The sequence below is a fragment of the Formica exsecta genome, unplaced genomic scaffold (assembly GCF_003651465.1).
Source record: "Formica exsecta isolate Colony F162 unplaced genomic scaffold, ASM365146v1 scaffold211, whole genome shotgun sequence".
Taxonomy (NCBI): domain Eukaryota; kingdom Metazoa; phylum Arthropoda; class Insecta; order Hymenoptera; family Formicidae; genus Formica; species Formica exsecta.
The window spans coordinates 639254-662018 of NW_021849408.1; the positions used below are offsets into that span (position 1 = coordinate 639254).

The 22765-nt window shown below is 34.0% G+C and overlaps 2 protein-coding genes across 4 annotated transcripts in view; one reads left to right on the forward strand and one right to left on the reverse strand.

Moving 5' to 3' along the window:
- Positions 1–4320: 4320 nt before the first annotated feature.
- On the reverse strand, positions 4321–6987 carry LOC115235151 (peroxisome biogenesis factor 2). 2 transcript variants are annotated; one of them, XM_029806747.1, is made up of 2 exons: positions 6811–6987; positions 4321–6013 (listed from the first exon to the last, which is right to left on the reverse strand). In XM_029806747.1, the coding sequence occupies exon 2, from the start codon at positions 5994–5996 to the stop codon at positions 5091–5093; it is 906 nt and encodes a 301-aa protein (XP_029662607.1). In that variant the 5' UTR covers positions 5997–6013; positions 6811–6987; the 3' UTR covers positions 4321–5090. The 2 variants fall into 2 exon arrangements, with proteins under 2 accessions (XP_029662607.1, XP_029662606.1); XM_029806746.1 differs by having other exon boundaries at positions 6483–6838.
- Positions 6988–7018: 31 nt separating this feature from the next.
- LOC115235148 (stress-activated protein kinase JNK) overlaps positions 7019–22765 on the forward strand; it is a 151820-nt gene continuing 136073 nt past the window's right edge. Inside the window, exon 1 of one of the 2 annotated variants that reach the window (XM_029806738.1) lies at positions 7019–7678. The gene's annotated coding sequence lies outside the window, so the exon portion shown is untranslated. Of the gene's footprint in view, positions 7679–7846; positions 8082–22765 lie in introns of those variants that run through there. The other variant, XM_029806736.1, reaches the window with a different exon arrangement.

Genomic DNA, 22765 nt, shown 5'->3' on the forward strand with positions numbered 1-22765 from the left:
CCGAAAAAAAAAAATGTCGGTAGCTAAGTATTCAATTCGCAACGACAATCGTTGCGTTAATTAAAAAAACTTTTGTTGTTAAACTAGTTCTAAACTTGGCAAAGTTAAGAGAACGATACCGAAATAACAGTGAAAAATGGAAAAATTATACATATATAATACATAAAAACTATATATAATATATAAAAATATATATAAAATATATAAAATTTACAAATTAATATAATTTAATGATATCAAGAAATGCAAAACTCTCTATAATTTTTCTATGATATTTGTGACATAAAATGTAATAACAATAATAATATTTAGACAAGATATGTGCGTATTATAGTTTATATAGAATTTAAAAACGAATAGAAGTTAAAACGATTGCCAAGTTTAGATTTTTTCCGATTATCCTCGCACGCAAAAAGCTCTGTCGATTGCAGTCGATTTCGCAAAATGATCGTTTTATAGACATAAGATATATCTTGTTTTCGGTATAATTTATTCAACTTTTTAAGCGTCATTTTTGTTAATTTTTTTTTTGAACAAAGGAATGAAAGCGTTAGGTAAATAAGTTCTTAAGTGTGTCACGCGCATTTTTCAACATAACGCGCGTTATCCACATTGAGCTGATACTCTAAATCGAACAAAAAAAGTATGATTTTTATTACTTGTTTTGTAGACGAGGGGAAAATCGCCAGCTTCTCTCGTGAAATCTTTGAGCCGAAAAGTCGGAATAGAGAAGGCAGGATCGCACGATCCATCCGATTGAACATGCCTAACGAACGATTTTACTGCGAAGAGTTCTTGACTAAGTCTTTTGCGAAATCTTTTTAAGCGTAAATTATTTGTGCGCTTGCGAGTTAGATCGGAACATTAAAAAGAATAAGTTAATAGGAATTATTCGCGCAATACGTGTGATATAATATTAGACTGTCCGGTTCTATTGTCCTTTTCACGTTTTCTTTTTTTTTTGTTTAATGGCAACGATAATAACAATGATGATATAAGATAGAAAGTTTCCTCCGGTACGATCGTACAATCCGATCGTTACGAGGACCGTACAATAACAATTGCAAGATGATGAAGGTGGTATATTACATTCTAATATAAGCACAAATATAATAATAATGATGCATAGATAAAATAATATGTAAAATAATAATGATGATTTTGACAAGTATACTGTGCCTAGGAAAATAACTTATAAATCTTATCTTTAATATCTATAAAGTCTCGTATTACTAGCTAATTACTTTATAATAAAAGATTTCTAATATTAATAGAAAAAAGTAGTTTCTTTAAAAATTAAATTCTGTTTTGTTACAAATTTGAAATCTTTATTTTAAATTTTTCTGATATGCAAAGTTACTTTGATTGTTGATATATCTTCAGGATACTACAGTTATTATATTAGTGACAGCGTAATTTTTAATGGATTTAATTCGTGTTAGATATTTCATCACTAACGACCATTAATTCAATCTTAATTAAGAATATAAAAGTTGAAAATATGTTTAATAGACCTCTAAAGACCATTCGAAAAATTTGAAATGTTTTTGAATCATCTCTTTGAGAGATTGATAATTCATTGAATTTTTATTGTTAGTTGTGTGTCTAAGTGCTACATATATGTATATATATATCTATATATATATATATCACCTTCATCCAATTGCATTTGTAATTACGCTGCTCTATGTTTTAATGTATAGTTTTCGTCTTCGCAGACGACAAGACATAATATTTTTGCGGCAGCAACAAGTTGCGATACCGATCATTGTTCTGTGTCGGTAAAGGGTATCTCGTCAAAATGATAACTGCCATGAGAGAGATGACATCTTGTAAGCATGAAATGCGCGATCGAACGAGAATCGTGTGATATATTTTCTGTCGCTGCGGATAAAATGTACGCGTAATCATGAATCAACGAAGCAGCGCAAGCGAGCTTAAAAAGTTCTCGTTCGAAAGTCGTCTGCACACCGTCACTTATGCAGGATGTTTCGAGTTCCAAGAACTTGAAAGAAAAATAATCTTCCCAAGTTGTGATAAGACGTGATTAAAATTAAATCAGTTTATTTTTTTGGATATATCGCAGAGGCAGAAATTTCCGAGCAAAAGAAGAATGTCGAGAAAATCATATTTTTCTAAATTCTAGCCTTTTCCCGACACTTGTTACTGTCTTCGCGAAAGTATAGAACTCGTGGTAAATCTGTATATAACGTGTAACATATCTGTATATAACGAGACAATCCCTTTGCCGGCCAGCAATCGGTTTCTTTCCTTAGTCCTGAAGAGAAAGCCGTCAATGTTCCTATATAAATGTATACTGATCATGTTCAAGATCTAGCATATACGGGTAATATATATAAGTATATAATCGCGGAAAGTAGCATTAAAAGAAAAGAAGGGAATGCGCGTGCGAGGAAAAACAAAAAGAGAAAAATGATTATAAACAAGCGCTCAAGCATTTCGATTAATGAGAATCAATTACGTCGGGAAGAGAGAAGACACACACACACACACACACGTCTAAACGTTTTCAAAAACTGTATAACCGCAATTTCTCCACTATTCTTTTTTCGTCCCTACTCACCTGACACATTTTGCATCCCCAGCAAATAACGTGACAGACTTCTCTTTCTCTCTCGAAAACGAGCAAGATCAATCCAGAATGTTAACGCGTATAATTAATTGCGATCGATCTCGCTCGCGAAATTACGCGACTTCAATTCCGTTGCGTTTTTGAGAAATGCGCTGTAAATTTTTCTCAAATCGTTTATCTCTTTCTACTATGTAGCGTATATCGTGAGTATATATATTTTTTCATGTTTTTGCGTCGAGAACGGGGTAGAGAAAATATTACAAATTATTAATACTGTTTCATCATAGCAAATTGTGGACTCATTCTTTCCTACCTAACTTATCGAGAACTTTATATATATACAATTTAATTGGCTTATACGAGTCGTTCGAAGCTAGAAATGAATTAAGCTCATAATTTGCAAGATTCACCTTTTAGATACAACTTGGTCATTGAAGTGAAGCTTACGAATTATAGACGTAATTCATTCTAGTTTTCAATGTCTCCAATGACTTCCATTTTCTTGGTTTCTAAACATCCATGAAAAATGATATAATACATATGTACGGATTTAAAAAAAAAAAAATTATAGACTTTCTCTGAGAATTTCGGGAGGATTTCAAGTCCACACAGTCATATTGTTGAGCAATGATTTCTCGGCAGATTTGCAATTGCTCATATAGTTCGAAGATTGATTATCCTTCGATCACAGAGTTTAATGGTCTGATCTAAAAATTCTTTTTAAAAATTTGTGAAAATTGATCTCTCTCAAAATTGTGAAAATGAAATCAAAATAAAATTTAATTTGATTGATATTTATATTCCAAATATATTGCTGGAATTAAATCAATTAAATCAATTTATTGGAATTACATCTAGTTTTGTTCCAATCAATTGTATAATTTTGATTGAATTTTCACAATTTTAAGATAAATTTTCCCGAGTCTAAACAGATGACTGATTTCACGAATCTTTATTTTTACTCATAATGCATCATATTATCTTATGAATATATCTAAAGGACAAGTTTGGAAAATTGTGGAACTCGAGCGTGCTTTGAAATGTATAATATCAAACGTCGATCTCTCTCCTTAGACGTAATATTGCTTTAATTCAACAGCTATATAATAGCGCTATGATCATTCTCATATCTCGATAAAATGAATGTCTCGCACTATTACGTTCTCTCTTTCATACTCCAAACATCGAGAATTTTATTATGTTTTTTGCCTAGCAAGACCAACACGAAATCGCAACGAAATCTCTTCGATTTGCTTATATAAGGAATACGGAGATCAATTAAGGAGTTCGCCCGAAAAAGAGTATGCAAACAAAATAATGGCAAAACTTTGAGAGAAATTATATTTCCAAGTTGAGGATTTTTTATTTTAAGGAGGAGAGAGAGAAAGAGAGGAGGTAGATATTATTATAAATTACGATATTGAAAAAAAGGAATGCGATATAGAAAGTAGAAAAATAAAATTTTGTAATTTATACGTGTCATATTTTAGTGCTTAATTATTTTTCGGGCAAATTCCGTCGCGATGTAAGATTAGTATTAGAGTAGAGTAGACTCGCGCAAATGTAGACGCGGATATTTTCAACAAGCACAAATAGAAATTAGATATCATTGCGAGAAGATGCGAGAAGAGATTTCCCGCAAAAGGAAGAAATCCGCGTTATATATATAATTGTATTATAAATCACACATTCCAAAAGAAGATGATACGAGTTTAACTCGAGTGATATTTTTTTTTTTTCCTTTCTCTGTGCTCTAGTGCTTATAATATGTCGTTTCTCATGTAATAAATCCGGGGACGTACCCGCCCATCGAGCGCAGGTGCAGCAGCTAAATGTTAAATTAATCGATGAACGTATCATTATCGCATGTAAATGATCGGTCCATCGACCTGCGCGGCGGCAGAAGAAGCGTTTATAATAGCGTTTTATAATATACAGCGCAGCATAAAATTTTTATGTAATAATCTAATATAATTTTTGATAAGAACCAAGAGAGTATATACACCGATCTATTATTATTATTTGTTTCGGAAAAAGAAGAAAAATGTCGAAAAAAATCAGGATTCGTTGTATTAAAATGAAAAATAAAGAAGATTTTGTATATTGCTATTTTTAATCAAAAATATTAATATCAGACATAGCCCTTGTTTTGTGATAAATCGATGATTAAAGAGAGGTGATTTTTTTTTCGTTTTTTTTATATTTTATTTTTTCCAGAATTTATAGTTAATTCTGATATTATGATAATAAAATCGTTTGTACTTATTTTAATCGCCATACTTTGCGACGAATCTTCTCCTGCAGAACTCGTTTAATTCAATAACCTCCCCTCCCCCGCGTAATAATAAATTACTTTAATTTATTTTAATATTAGATAATTTAATATAGATTAAGAATAAAAGCACCACAATTTATATCCGCCACCATCACGTCACACCGCGATCACCGATTCACTTTTATTATGGATAAAATTAAAAGTATACATACGTTCACACGTTTATCCATTGTCCACTCTCTCAAAACTATCGTCCGACTCTTCGTCGTCACTCGACGGTGCACTCGCGATTGTGTATCTCTTCATATCTTCGGCGTGGAGCTCAATATCGCAGCTGGGACAGTGGAACACATTCATCGCAGTAAAGTGCGCTTGCAAACAGTAGTAACAGAAGACGTGTGTGCAGCCGGCATGCGATGGCAGGATCGGATTCTCCTCACAGTAGGCGCATTTGGTCGCGGCGTCCATTACCGGGAACGATCGTCTCACCTGCAGTTCCGTTTGCTGCCAGAATCGGGTTACCGCGTGCTTCAGATAATGGAAGTTGATCATGGGTATGCCAATGGTGAAGAGCTCCATCAAACCGTGCCATAGCAGTTCCCTCGTCATGTACGAGTAGCCGATTGTTCTGGGTTGATGCGTCGTTATCGACTGACTCGACAGATTTAGCAGAAACTCTATCACACGCGGTTGTACACCTCGATGAAGAAAGTAGAGCAGATTGATAAGCTCCAGGAGACTGACAGCGTTCGATGTGCAATCGACGAACGATTTTAGACATTGAGCGAGCACGCCACGATCCGAAAAATTTTCATTACCCAACTTGTCTTTCAGATATTGAGGTAGAACGCTTAGAATTAAATAAAGTACAGCTTTCTTCTGATTGATGTTAGCGTACTGCAAATTGAGGAGTTGCTGGCCGAATGTGGAGGATCCTCGTTGCAGCGAGAATTTCCAGATGAGAAATTTCAAGAGAACGTCTACTTCTGCTTGCCATTTGTCGATCTTGCCAGGCGCGCTGTATCTCGCGATTTCTTTGGTTTGATTTTTCAGTACTTTGTAAATCTCCGTGTCTAACTGAGCGGCATCGATCTGATTTATTCGAGAGACGTAAGGTGATGGCGTCATCTTGATTTGACTTAATTCTGAAAATAAATTCGTTTTATTTAATAATATATAATGTGGTGTAAGATGTAAAGAATAGTTGTGGGCGTTTCATTTAATAGGTATGAAAGTTCTTTTTCAGAATATATATATATATAAAAGCCTCACAAATTCTCTCTCTCCTTTCGACTCATTTAGAATCGATTTTTTATATAAAATTAAATATATACTCTGAATCGCCGATTTTTAATTTCCTAATTTCCAGTGAATATTAATAGAATACTTTTTCACAATATTTACATCCAAAGATATTAATATTTATATTCAAGGATTTCTGTTTTAATGTTACTAAATTCTATTTATCTACAATATTATTATGAATGACTATAAATATAAATCAAACCGAGATTTTGGACAATACATTATGTATATTCCGATTCGAAAACAAAGTTATTTTGTTACTCGCGGAACGTTCGCGCCATCTAAATTATTGCTTATCATTTCCCATACCCAGTTGCATAAGCTGTCTATAATAATTCCTCTTCACGTCGACGAGAAACGAATCAAACGAATCAAGCAATCAAAGATACGAAAATCGTCAAAGATTCCGAAGACTGGACCGTGGTGATACCGGAAGGTCCCTTTCGAAAATTGACTCGTGTGAAGTTAGGCGCAATTGAGCGATCACGCAAAACTATATGTCCGTTCCAATTAGTTTACGATACTGAAATGGTCGTTGTTTCGCGCGTTTGAACAAAATAAATTGATGTATAATTCGTAAGCGAACAAAGAGGTTATGATATATTACAACTGTCAGAGTGTCAGATCGCGCACTTACGTTTCACGTTCGCATCGTTCGTTGGAATGACTACTACTTTTCTTCGGTGTGATCTGTGACGAGAGACGAGAGCAGCCGAAGAAACACGAGCCGATAGTGGGGAGGGCGTTCGACCAATGGAAGCGCGCGGCGAACGGCGGCGAGCGGCGACTCGTTCGGGCCGGTTCGGCGCTGCTCGGCTGGGCTTTCGTCTCAGTTCGGGTTCGTGTCTCGTTGCCGTTGCGCACGGGGCGCGTCCGCTGTTACATTCTCGACTATACGGACGCTAAAAGTTTTGAGGTTATAAACGGCGCACAGCACGGCTGCGGCCGAGTAGTGAACGGTTCGAACGCGGCGTGTATATCGTCCGTCGTGGTTACGTCGTGGTGTTCGTGTCGTATCACGTTGTCGCACGTTTGTCGGCAGCAGGCTCCATGTTGCCGCCGGTGGTATGACGTCATCGAGTGTCGGTGTCGGTGGTGTCGCGCGTGTGTAACCGTGTCGTCGTCGTCGTCCTTCTCGTTGTTATTCCTCTCTCCCCCGTCGTCGTTGTCGTACGCAGTCCGTCACGCATCATGCTATACTCGTGATAAAGTTTGACATTTTTCTCTTTCTCTCTCTCTCTCTCTCTTTTCCTCTCTCTCTCTCTCTCTCTCTTTCTCTTTTATTCTCTTATCTCGCGCCGTTCGCGAAGTGTACAACCGTTGCCGAATCGGTGGTTGCCACAGTGTGTGACCTCGTCGCTTTTCCCGGACACGTCCTCTCTCTCTCTCTTTGTATAATCACTGGTCCATCTCCAATATCCTCGCCTATGCGAACAAACAAGAAGAGATCTGCATCGAGACTATCGCACCGAGTTACGGGCACGTCCGCACGGCTGGTGAACAAAGTGAGTGCCAAAAATTACATAATATCGTGCTTCCTCGTAATCGTGCGACGAACGGCGGTCTGCGACTCTTCCCCCCTCCCCCCTTCTCCCGCGTCGTAAAATCGATCTGCCATCGAGTGACAGGTTAACCTCCAATTCGGTCACCGCGAGGGAGAGTCATCGTCTCTCTCTTTCTCTTTTATTCTCTTATCTCGCGCCGTTCGCGAAGTGTACAACCGTTGCCGAATCGGTGGTTGCCACAGTGTGTGACCTCGTCGCTTTTCCCGGACACGTCCTCTCTCTCTCTCTTTGTATAATCACTGGTCCATCTCCAATATCCTCGCCTATGCGAACAAACAAGAAGAGATCTGCATCGAGACTATCGCACCGAGTTACGGGCACGTCCGCACGGCTGGTGAACAAAGTGAGTGCCAAAAATTACATAATATCGTGCTTCCTCGTAATCGTGCGACGAACGGCGGTCTGCGACTCTTCCCCCCTCCCCCCTTCTCCCGCGTCGTAAAATCGATCTGCCATCGAGTGACAGGTTAACCTCCAATTCGGTCACCGCGAGGGAGAGTCATCGTCTCTCTCGTCGCCGGTTCATCGTCGCCTGTTTTCGTCTGCATGATTTTACACGTACTCGATCTTTCGACCCGAAATGCCAAACCGCGCTCTTTTTATCGCGCGAATGCTTTCTATTTCTTTTTTTTTTTTTTTTTTTTTTTTTTTTTTTTTTTTTTTTTAAAGAAACCTTTTTTAAAATTTTTAGTTGGTAAGAGATCTTTATGGATGAAAGAATTTTAACGGAAACTGCTCTGAAACATTTGGAAGGAGCCTTCGGATAGAGCAAGTGATTCCAATAAAGAGCGAAGCTCTCGAAATAGCGGTTCGGAATAAATTTTGATCCTAGTATTGCACGGATTAAAGGGAAGCCCGAACGAGTTAAAGTAAACGCGTGTTCAAAAATGTGTGCGTATACACGATCATATCGTCTTGAAACATATGCCGCGGTGCACGTTACCCTCCGGGTCGACCACTTGTTTGTCGCCTCCGCTCGGTTTCTCGAATATCATGTCGCTCGTGATCGTTACGTGGAAATATATTTTGCTCTCGGCGGGAGAATTTAGATTACACGAACCTCGGAGTATATAGAGGAATAACTAACGTTATTATCATTAGTATTACTGTATTATTATTATTGCAATCATTTGTTATTATTATTATCATCGTTATTATCACAACATGATACTGTGTCATAACGTTATTACATAATTTTGGAGCGTTATTATTATCATCACGATTATATTTGCTGTTATATCGCTACAAAGAGAGAAAATTACTATTATTTTCGTTAAAAAGGGAAACTTTGTTTCCCCATTTTTCAATGTATTACCATTGCAACGAGAGAAATATCTGGAGTAATGCCGGAATAAATACTCTTAATCAGAGAATGCAAAACAAAAATCAAAAGTGAGTTAATGTTCTATATATAAAGTACATAAATTTAAAATATTAAAGGGAAGCTGCAATATAATCACATTTAACGCGCGCCCATATTGCTGCGTAATGTACACTATAAAAAAAATTATGTAAACGCGTATTTATTGTTTATGTAATTTTAGAACATTTTTTTATAATGATGCTAAAATACATTGTACATTATTTTTCTCGTAGAGATATATGTATATCATTGATTTGACAAATTATCTTTCATAGTTTATACAGAGAATGTTCTTGATTTCTTTCGTTTGTATAATTTCATACGTCATCATTAATAACAGATAAGTGTAAAAAAATTTGAAATAATTAAATTAATATTTAATTAATTTAGTTAATAATAAGAGATATCATTGTTGATTTGACAAATTATTTTTCATAATTTATACAGAGAAGATGTCTTTATTTTCTTTCGCTTTTACAATTTCATACGTCATTTACAATTTTCGATACAACCACGATTTAATTCTTTAACTGCGACATTACAAAGCGCGAATCCGTTCAACTGTGCACGGAATTATCTGCTAATCGATACCATCTGTAAATAATTTTTAACACTAAAGATTCTGGCTAGCACCTGGCTATTTTTAACGCCATATATTATTAAGTTAGATCAATTTATACTAAAGAACGAAAGATGTGAAGTGGCTTTCTAGGGGAGCTGCACGCAGTTAAGAGATTAAAATTCCATTAAACTGTAGTTTACTCGCAAAATAGATTTGTCTAACATCACTCGTGCTACCGAATGGCTACGTTATTTCGCCGGCGTGTTGCTTTGACAGCAGATCGACAGACGTAAACAGCCGAGCGTGTACGTGATTTGCATATCTGTTTGCGTTTCTCTTCCTCTTTCTTCTTCTCTCTCTCTCTCTCTTTCTCTCTCTCTCGCGTTTTGTCGCTTACCTCGCTCTTGGCTCTGACCTTAATTTACGGTCCGTGGCCGCCGACGTGGAAGGCTCATTCGCGCCAACGAGCGAGCGAGCGAGCTTTTCGACGTGCTCGCACACCTGTCGACGTTATTTATCGACGCGCCTAAATCCGTCGCGTCGAAACGACGGATGTACGTCGACGTGTATACCGCATATATACATCGTACGCATACTCGATATTATCGTTACTGCTGCAGCTATGCTATAGCTCGTCGATACCGCCGATAAATCAGACCGCGATGTTTTATATTCGAGGCTTCTATTTATGCCAAAGTGGTATATTCGGGGAAATATGGGGAATATACGGCCTGACCATAATTATCGGTGTTCCTTTGTTATAGGTATATGTTTTATATACGTTGAGTTTCGCCCACCTGAAAAATCGATATTTCCTAAACCTATTTTGCGTGGAAGATTCTTGCTCGAAATATACGACACACACTTCTGAGATTTTAATAATTGGAAAAATATGAAAAGAAATTTTTTTTTATGTAATAAATCTTTTGTAAGATATGTGCTTAATAATAAGAAAATAATTTTTAATTTAATGTTTTTTAGTATTAAAAGTGGAAGTAGGTATATTAAACTTTTGGAATATAAATAGATAAGATAACAATTTTCGGTCACATATAAATGAAATTAATTATAACATTTGATTTGTAATATGAAAATATTTTAAAACTAAAGAAAATTTAATTATATCACAGTTAATTATACATTCTATTGCATATGTAATGATAAGATATTAAATATATATCTGTTTCCTGTGCATATATAATTGATATAGTTTACATGACAAAGACACAAAGTTCACGAATATCACGTAGATATTCTGCGCGGAGAAATCGTGGAATAATTTTGTAGATGGCATAGCTTTGCTTTATTTGACGAAAGAATAATTTATTCGGTCGTGTATGTCCGAGCGAATCGCGGTATCGATCTCTACCTCTCACTTATCATACCCGCATGAGGCAACAGTAATACAGAAAAAAATTAATAAAATATACGAGCGTATGCTTTTGTTTCAATTATTCCGATTTCAATACAGTTGAAATATGATGCATTATATATATAATTGCACTTGTGTGCAATGAAATTAGAATTAATCACGGAGTGCGAAAACGTCCCAACTCGTCCCAATCTCGCCTGTCAATACAATTGAAACTTTATTTAATAAACGTTCTTAATAAAAAAAAATCAAATATCTGTTCCTGGATTAAAAGGGGGACAAATAGAAAAACTGGAAAATATGTACGCGATGTTATGTCTAGCCGTCAAGTTAACAATAAGTAGAATGGAAATTATTTCAATTAATAATTTTATTTTAATAGATTTTTGGAAACTTAAATTTTATTTAAATGAATTAATATATATTTTAAAGCTCCTTTGATAAAATTTATTCGTACATAAGGATTTCAGTCAGTTTATAATTGGCAGTAAAAAATATCGAATTTATACTAATTGTTATCATATCATAATTAAAGTCATGAAAGTGCACGCGGAATTCTCATTATCGTGGTAACAGCACGCTAGCGTAGGAAATCCGCACACAAACGATATTGCCATTTTATTAAAATCATGTTTGGCGATAATAAACGCGCCGCGTGTCGTTCATTTCTGCGAAACAAGGAATGTTCAGCAACGGTCGAACGACCGTTAGTCGTACTCGTTAGTAGTTTACTCGCCGTGTTTACCGCCACGATAACGCGTGTTTTACCTCGCACGTACCGCTCATCGATTATTCGCCACCATTCACTCGCGAATCGCGCGGTTTCACGCTTTATTTGCTTCGAGGCTGTCTTCTTTTATTTAATGATCGGTATTGTAATAAGTAGCAAAAATATAAAGCTTGATAGTTGATATACATATACGCACAACTGAACCTGCGTGAAGTTAGCACCCCATTTTTGAAATTTTAAAATTCTAAAGGTTGTTCCAGGTTGTTCTAGACTTGTTCTAAATTGTTCCAAAACATCAAATTTATATTATAAAAATTTTCGCGGAAAATTAAAAAATACAATTTTTTGACCTAGGCACCCCATTTTTCAAAAATCGAACTTTTCAAGATTGTTCCATGTTGTTCTAGTTGTTCTAAACATTGTTCCAAAGTATTAGTTTGATCGGTTAAAAACTTTAAAAGATATTGAAAAAACAAGAATTTAAGAAAAAAACATTTTTGGCCATTTTCTCATAAACAAAATTAAAATTTCAGAAATGGGGTGCTAACTTCACGCAGGTCACAACTGAATCTCTTATTCGAATCTGTGCTTATTATTTATTTAAAAAAATCGAGTGAAGTAGATTACGAATTGACAGAATACTAGTTTATAAAATGATGTTAAAATAAATATAATGATCTACTTTTGAATTAAATTGAAATTAACAATTTTTAAATATACATATATTTTACATGTGGGACTTTAATTATATTTATTTTGCGATACATATTGTAGTAGTTTTATATTTTGTATTTTTGGAGGGATGGAAATAGGCGCAGATTTAAAGGAGTGTACCAAAAATTTTGTCCGGTTGCAACGTGCTGCCATCTCGTGTTTTCCGCGTTTCCCTCCCCATATCATGACCCCATCGAACGAGGCCACGCGTGTTCGGGCATTCGTTCATCGAAGAAATGCTTGGCAAATGAGCCGTTCTTTCTTTTGCATTAGACCGAGAGATCCCATCCCCCTTACGCTGAAAGATTCTTTTATCTTATATATGTGAATTGTGTGTCATGTATATCTTTATTTATGAATCTAACCACCAATGCGGATTTTAAACCCGATTCTTTACAAAGAACAATCGTTATTTTTCTGCATTCAATTTTTGTCTTTAATTCTTTTATATTCAATGCAGTGGTCTACTTTTAAATAAATGTGAATTTTAGGAGAGATATGTTGATAATAAAGTATAAATCGAGCTCCACTTGTAATTTGTACATATATTAAATAAATAATATTATGCAAATAACTTATGTAGAAGTGAGAAAAATGAATGAAACTAGATATAGCATATTTGAGATAGATTATCTTGCTGAATTAATTCATTCAGCATATCATTCAGACAGATCAGATTTCAATAAAATGACATATTACATATTACATATGGAGAAATTATAACAATCTAAATATTTTTTCCTTGGTGCAGAGCAATTTTTGCACAAATAAAAGTCGAAATTATTCAAAATGATTAAAAGAGAGAACTTTGATTTAAAAGCATCGTTTTAATATAATTAAGTATAGCACTATTAAAAAATTTTGTTTCTGAATAAAATTTTTCTAAATTTCTACTCTCTTTTACTTCTCTGTCTTTCTTCTCTCTCTTTTTCTCTCTTTCTAGTCACTAGATTATAATTTATTAATTCTTACAACGTAATAAAATAAAACAAAGAGTGTGGATAACACATTTTTTTATAATCATGTATTTATTCTTCATTGAGATGGATGATTCTTATAAGGGGAAGGGGTTAAAGCTCGGATCCGTCGAAGTCCAAGGTGATCGGCGTTCTCCGATCTGAGAATTTCACCTTCTGGCTCGTGACGTAGGGAGAGAGAGTCAAGTTTTGCTCTCTCGTAACGCAACGCGAGAGATAGGTGATGGCGAAGTCGAGGCGTGGTGGCGAAGTATTGATCGCCACCACGAGCGTGGCGCGATTTCCTCCTAGTCCCTCTTTGCAGCCCCCCCGACCGACCGACCGACCGACGTCATCCGCCGTTTAAACCCCTCGCCACCCCCGACTGCCCCACCTGCTCGTCCCTCGACGCCGCCATCCCCTACCAAATCCTTTCTATCTCTGTCTTTTTCCCCTCCACGTATCTGCGTTTTCTTCATCTTCACCGTCCTCGACGGCATTCGATGTCGAAATGACGAAGCGAACGTTTCCGCCTGAATGATCACGCGCGTCGGTACTTTAACCCTTTCGACAATTTTTATTTATTTAAAGCATAATCTGGTTTTGCCAACGAGTTGTTTGTGCTCGACTGTAAAGACTTCAGGAATTTTTAAGACCTTGTGATGGATGTATAATATTGATCGAAAGCATCTTCGCAGAAAATGATTTACTCAAAACATTTTTCTTTGTAACATTATGTTTTCTATATTTATGGATATCTGGACTTTTGTGTTTCGTATTTTTGGAGTAAATTGAAAATATTAAGAATCTTTTAAGAATTTTGAGGCAATTTGGAAAGAAAACTTATACATTTTTAAATTATTTGATAAATAAAATATCATGTTAAAAATTATGATTATATGAGAATATATATATATAAATTTTAAAATTGGGTAGAGCTAAATTAGATTACTATTAAATTAATTATATATAACAATATTTCAAATCTGCTTGCACTATGTTTTTTAGAATCGTTTGTAGCTGATCGTAGTAATTTTTTTATTTGTAATTATGCGGTTTAAAAATTACTGTATTTATATTTTTAATTGATTAAAAATAACCGGACTACAAATAAAAAGAAAATTATAGACACCTTAAATGAGTAGAGACAATTCTAAAAAATCCAAGCAACGATAACAGATATTTTTTCAAAATGCTATATTTTTTATAGTTTTGACTACGAACGAATTTATTGTTATTACAAATTACTGTGAACGAAATAGTATTATTTTCTGCATTGAAGACTTTATTTAAAAGCAGATGCTAAGTTTATGATCGTTGTATCAATTAAATATGAATCTCTCTAACAAAAACGTAATTAATTTCTTAATGACCAACGAGAACAAAATAAATATTTTTAATGCTATGAAACTTCTCCGTACGTAATGTGCGATGTAATTATAATATAAACATATGAACGACGAGGCATTTAAACATTTGTCAAGGAGCTATCATTAAATTAGTTACAAAGTGGCTTATAATGACATCATACCGAAATCGGTCAACAACCGAAATCTTGTTTCATGAACGAGAAACCTCGTTTTGAGATTAACCCTTAACTATTCGGCGCCAAAAGCTATCAATCCCAAAAGCGCGCATACTTAATTGGAACTGGATTAATAGCCACGCGATGTAGTGCTTATTAAAGTCCTTTTGTTTCTACTTGTGTACACGTTATATATAAACTTTTGAGTATGCATTATATGAAAATCGTAATTATTATAATTTATGTTGCGTGAATAATTTATTAAGCATACAAACAATTATAATTTTTCAAAATTTTTATACATATATAAATATCCACTAGAGTATCTTCTAAAATATATAATTTTTAATTTATAATACATTGTTTTTTTTTGTCAATATTCCTTCTAAAGTATAGTTTTTTTTCGACAATATATATATGCTGTTTTTATCGTTGATAAGAGAACCCATCATTATTTCAAGTTTTTTTTTTTAAAGTTTTCCTGCTTTATATCGTGATATAAATAATTTTAATTATAATAAGAGAGAGAAAATTAAATATAAAGGAGGAGATGTATAATTTGCAATTTATTGATAACACTAAATGTGTTAAAATGTGTTTTTATGTACTCTTATAAAGTCTATATTGTCGACAGATAAAATTACTCTAATTATTCTCTCTTCTCTTCTCACATACTTTGCAACGAAATTACGCTGAAACAGAAATTGTTGTTATTCTTTTCTAAGATTCTTATACGACATGCGATCGTATTAATCCTCGCCTAGCTACCGTGCTTTTAATCACATCTCAAGATTGAAAGATCACGCGACGAAAACATCTGAGGAACTATATACGCGACTTACGATATCTCTCTTTCGCGCAAGAATTTTAATTTCGCAGGAACATTTGATATGAAAAAAATATAAAGATTAAACGGAAGGATAATGATGACAAGTCTAAAATCATTAATAACTCTGCCAATTAATTGACGCTCGACTACCTTATTACACGCCATTGTTATCTCACATTCGCGGCGTATGATTAATTTATGCTTTTATCGCGTGCAATTTTATTTGCTGAAAGAGAGAGAGAGAGAGCTTTTTTATGCATTCATCTCTACATTTTTATACACGTTTTACATAGAACCATATAAATTATAAATGATAATGCCGATGTCCGGGATCGCTGGATTGCTTTTTAGACGTTGCATATCCTGCAATTTCCTAAATCTTCTTCTCGGATTACATTGGTTTATATTCAACATCTTATCAACGATATACATATACTTTTCTTTTATATTATAAATAGAAATTAAAAATATAAAAGTAAAATATTTTTAAATTTATACTAGAAATTGAAATAGACGCGTAGTTAATTATTCAATTATGAAAACTTAAAAGCGCACAATAAAACAGAGAAAAAAACATTAATATTAGCTATTAGCAATTTATTTCTCATGAATGGCACCAGTATTTTAAATGAATAATGATTGATTATTCGAAGAAAAATTTTGGAAAAGAGAAAGTATAGTAGAGAGTTAGAGAAAAAAAGAAATATAATTAAATAATATATTGCATAGTATAATAATTTTTATAAAATCTGTGCTATAGTATACATGTATATAAATAAAAATGAACCTAAGAGAGATTAATCTCTCTCTTTCTTCTAGCTTATTAATAATTTATTGTATAATATAATACATAACAAATAATGAACATAAAAATTCATTTAATATATATCTTTTACATGATTTTATACACATATTAATATCCGATGAAGTTATTTATTACGTTAATTAGCACATTAATCTATCAAAACATTTATGGTATGAAATATAAGTTATTTTGAGAGAGAAATTTGAATATTCTTTCGCATGTCATTATTATGTTGATAATGTCAAATTCAGCATGTGTCATTTTACATTGATATTATTATCCGATACGTGCGCGATGGCTCTTATATTCCATTCCCCAAACTTTTTGGGTGCGTATATCGCTTGTCGCGGTAATCCAATGTCGCGGTCGTGACCGCCACCGACAGCGAATCTATTTCTGTAAATTTCGCGGCGGATAACGAAGGGCGAAGAAGACGAGAGCTGAGCGAACGCGGGAACGTGACACCGCTTCTCTCCGCCTCTCGCTCGGTAGCTTATGCCTCCTTGGCTTATAAATTTCTCCCGGGGGTGCACTCCCTCATCTTTCTCTAGCCTGTTCTTCGCTTTCGTCTGGTTTTATCCTCGCGGTCCAGGACATCTTCCGTCAGGTTTCGCCTATTAAATTTGCGCGCTTCGCGGACATCTTCGCGCGTTGCTACTTAAAGATTCCTCCCACGAACAAAGTGGAAGCTTCCATAAAAATTTTACGCTTGCTGCCTCCGAGAGATTTCGCGGCTTTTTTCTTGCTCTCACAGCTTCCACTTTCTTTTCCTTGTCTTCCTGTTTTTCACTTCTTTCTATTCTTCCGATAAAAATCTTTGTCGTTCGATGAGATCGCAAGTGTAGAATCTTTCTTGATATACGTCGTCTTACTTAGAGAAACGTTGATTTCGTGTATGGGATAGATGGTTAATTATCGAGATCGATTAATTGCCTCCTCTGCCTCATTTGCATGTATGCTTTTCGTATTTAACGTTGCGATCGATGCGGTTAATTATGTTCAAACATTCGGTAGATTAAGTAAGCTCGTAAATAAATATTTGTTTGTAAAGCTCTATTGCGGAGATGAAATTGACGTATCCTTTCGTGAAAGCTCATAAATAATTAAGAAATTTGATTTTATTTTTAATAGTTTTATAGTTTTGGCTGTTAAAGAAAATACCTCAAGAGAAACTGAAACATTAAATTCACGCATAATGTTTCTAGGTCTCATTCGTGAAAATTTTTTAAAATACTAAGCGATTTTCGGAACATCCAACAAAATACCTAAATAATATCTAAATAATTGTTAGCTTAACCGCATCGATTAAGTGATTGTTTAACTGCATTTCTCGAGTTTGTCGCTCTATATATTGATTTTCAGTCCTGCTGCTTTAAGTCAAAGCCTTTCTTTGGGAGGTGAATTTGTCGGTGGTATTCGAACGATGTCAAGCCGAAACGACATCAGCCTGAAGATCTGTGATTGCATTCTAAGGACGGTTAGGAACCAAGTCCTTTATTGCTTCCTAAACTGTCACGACGTCTTGTATAAGCCAGATGTTTACGAAATTCCGAATCGATTTTAATTTCAATTAATTCCATGCCATATTGAGAGATTTGAAAACTGTTATATAAAATATAAATTTTTGTTTATTAAAGTTAAAATATATATATTCTCGTTTTGCAATACACACGAGAGCATTTCATAATTCCATTTGAATAGAGATGTATAATGAGTGTGTTGTTACGGGAGAAAAAAGGGGACATAAAACAACGGATAGTCCCGACGAGATGGTCCCGGGAGTATGATCTGTCAAAAATTGGATAAACAGGGGTTGGCACGTGGTCGCAGATAAGTCGGCGAGCATCGAAAAAAGCTAGAAGATGGCAGCGATAGGCGCGTTGCATTACTGGTGGTTGGCAGGTCAATTTTATATTGCAATAGACATTGCAGGAAGAGAAAGAGAGAGAAATTTGTTGTGGCGATTGTTGCAGACTTGTCAGCGATAATATAGACGACTGTCATGGTCATTGGTTCGGAATAGATTTGGGACAATTGTCGGTTGTTGATAATCTTTGAAGCTAGAAAGGGAGTTAATTGAAAAATGGAAAATAATTCTTTGAAGATTATATAATATTTATACGCGAGATCGTTAAGAAATAAAAAAATAATATATATAGAATTTTATCATGCATTTTCAAAATTGGTGATTTTTTTAGATTTAATTGTTCTTGCTTGAAAGAGAGATTGAAAACAGTTTTTTATTTGTTTTTTCCAATTATTTATTTTTTATTTATTTCAGCAAACAAAATCAGATTCAGAATTTAGATAACATTTATATAAAATAAAATCTAATTATTTTTTTATATCTTTGTTAATTTGATAAAAAATAAAAAAAAAAAAAAAAACGAAAATTGACAAAATTAACAAAAAACTCCGAAATATGAATAATTGAGAACAATAAAATAGGCATTAGGAGCCAGCGCAATGTTTAAAGCGCAAATAAATTTATTAAGGAATAAATAATATAATAGACGCGATTATTGTATTAGTGCGTCTATTGTATTATTTATTATTTAATAAATTTGTTTGTGCTCTAGATACTGCGCTGGCTCCTAATGCCTATTTTATTGTTCTTAATTATTAAAAAATAAAAGCTGAATGTCTTTTAAACATCGTGCAAAATAATATATGAATAGCAGTAGCATTTTATATTTTATCTTGAAAATTATTTAAGCGCTAAAGGCTATTCAAAATAATGAAATCTTCTAACTTTGTTGATTAACTTTTCTGTTAGCGAATATTAGCTGGCGATTTGTTTGCTAGGCCAATGCGAAGGCTCGAACAATGCAAAAACGGTGAGATGTTATACCGAGCCGAACTTTGTACGTGCTTTTGAGTTTCGTGGTAAAGTAACTCGATGGAACTTCTCTGCCGTTTCCCTTGCAAGATCTTTTACGCCATTTTGTTAGAATCTTGTCTGGGTCTTTCTGAGGATCTTGAACAAGGCGCGTTGTTCAACGTCTGGTGTTATCTTAATGCCTTATGCATGAGAATTATTATATTAAAAATATTATTTATGTATATTTGATTAAACATAATTATATAATTATGATAAAAAATATGAAATATTATTTATCTGCATATATTTATTTTATGCGTTAATAATATTTCTAAAGAGAGGATGAAGCATTTATTTAGTGTATTTATGTTTTAACTATCTAGACAACACGAATGGCTAAGAATCGTAAAAATTAATGATTAACAGAATCTGAAACGTGCGTATATACAATTTTAAATATTTTCAAACATTTTAAAAGTGTGAAAAAATCTTCAAGATTGAAGTAAACTAGATATCTTTATACCTACGTTACGTTTGTATTATAATATATATGCCATTATATTTTTTTAAGTCATTCTTTTGTTTCTTGCTCCGAATTTATGTGTATGTGTGTATTCTTAATATGTGGTTTTTATTATCTTTATTATGTCTGCTGCATTTCCGGATTTTTTTTTTGAGTGTTATACCGGAAGAAAACAAATTTTTCTTTTTTTCGTCGTCTTCCCTGTTATTTATTATGCTCTTACTTGACGTATTCTTCTTCACGAAGTGGATTAAAATGATGGCGATGCGACGACTCTCTCAAAACAAGAGAGATAAGATTCTCGCGTGCCATTTTATTAAAATCTCGAGGCGTCGGACGCGAGTAAATCATCTTCTCGAAGTCGAAACAGTCGTAAAACAAGAGACGAATGAGTCGCGTCGCGTCGCGCATTTAATCAACGAATGTGGAAAATTAAAAATCCTTAGACCAATATTTTTTAACCAAAATTTCTTTCACATTCTATGTCTCTTAATACTAATGCATATACGTTGTTAACTATTATAAATTAATATATTTATTAATAATATATGTAGATTATTGAAAAATACAAAACATTTCTATTTATTTCAAAAATTAAATTTTTTATTGATATTAAAAAAAATAACTTATTAAAATTTTTATATGCAATAATTTTACGATGTATGTATTTCAAATTATAAAAGTTGGGGAACATTGCGTTATGTGGAATAAACTCAGATTTCAATGGAAAACAGCTAATAATATTTCAAAAAAATGTATTCTCTATTTTGTTGGTTATTTGATGCTTTTAGAATTGCGTTCAAAAACATTACTGGAATATCTCGAATCTATTACCATAATTTTCTCAAGATATATTTCGTGAAAATGTTATTTCTTCTTAGGAAAATATTCGATGACGTCTGGATTTTTTTTATAACCTTTTAGTTTTAAATTATTTTGATTCTTTATTTAACTTTTTTAAGTTGAAATATTAATGGTTCAATTAAATTTTGTTAAAGCGAGACTAATTGGAAATGAACTGGAAAATAAGATTTTTTTTAGATCGTTATTGAAGCAACAACTATTTAAATTCTTGACATTTACTTTCAGAGAGAATCCAATATCTCTATCATAAATATCTAATCCATAAGAATATTTTTTTATCTCGCGTTTCTTCGGAGTTCTCAAAGCGTATTTTTAAAATGTATGTTGAATATCCATCTTTCACGGGTCCACACTCTATTTACGAATCCGTCTCCCCCGACCACGAAAGGGTTGAACTCACAGACTCACTTTATCCATATTTAAATATCTTTCGCCCCTTTGCTCGTATCATTCCACTGAGCTTTCCCAGCGAGTAATCGCAATTCTGGGATTTTACAGGATTTGTCGCATCCTACGCGCTTCTGTCCCGTTTCATGTGCAGCGTATTTTATCATGAATACGATACCGAAATTTCATACGACTATTGACCAAGAGATATCGGAGAAGTTATAATAATAATTCTGATGTTTTTCTTAAATTTTTAACATCGAAATAATACATGAAAATATATATGTAATTATATTGCAAACATTTTAATAATTATCATAAAAATATAATTAATCATTTAATGTAATACTATAAGTTTTTAATACAGAGGAATTAATAATATTCCGTTTGTAGTATATGAGAAATATTTGAGTATACGTATATGTCTCTCAGGAATATTGAAAACACTTATGGTGGATCTTAGAATTGTTTATTTGTTACTTTTTGATTAAGAAGTGGATGCGTCAGGTAATTTATCTACATATATTTGATAACACACGGCGAAGATTGGAATTCGAGAAACTATCGATCGACCTATCTCTATCACATATAAGATTCTAATGGCAATTAGCAAGCGTGCGAATCACGTTCTCGCCGCAGCTTGCGATTAATTCTCTGCGCCGTCTTATCAAAACGTTGCCGTTGTCTGCGCGGTTAATTTACATGCTACGCCAGAGTAGATGATCGAACTTCACTTTTTACAGAAAAATAAGAATTTTAAGTAATAACATCTTCAAATAATGTTTTATGCAAGTAAAATGGAACAAATTCTTTTTTTATTTATTTTTCTATTAGTCCTATATTAACATATATTTATGAAATTTTTGATAAAGATAATAGCTACGTTTAAAATTGAAGCATTTTTTAAAATTTTTCTCACAGTTATAACACGACGAAAGTAATCGTTTTAAAATTATTTTTTAATGACAGCTTTTTTGTATAAACAAAATCTGTTTAAAATTGAGCGAAAGCGTTGCTATTGATAACTATGCTCCTTAATCAGCTAGCGAAAAAGTCGCCGTCTCTTATTAACGTAATAGAGATAATTTTTATCACTACTTTTATCATTTTATTGCTGAAAACCGTTGAACAGATGTGTTTGTTCGATTTTCATAATTGATCATATATCAAACAAGGGAAACGGTGATACGAGGGAGAAAAAGAATACGAGCAGCGTCGAACTCAATTTGCACGATATATGCTCGAGTTTCGCCGAGAGATACTCCCTTTTTATTCGGTGCTTCTCGTCCTTTCAGTAGCCTCCGTCCTCGTTCCCGCGCATCCCTCTACGTCGCTTTCAATTAGACTGCATCGTGAACGGTCGAGGGGCACGATGCGACTGTAGGACGAAGAGAAGGGCTCTTCGGGACCACTCCTCTTCTCCCGATGGAGTCATTCGTTCGTTCGTGGAATCGGAAATTCGCGGGGAAATCGCGTCCCGCGAAAACAACCGTGTCCCCGCGGATTTGCAAAAGCCATGTAGGGCAAAAGAGGATTTTTGCATGTTTCACGTTTAGTGTAAAAATTGGTTGTTCGA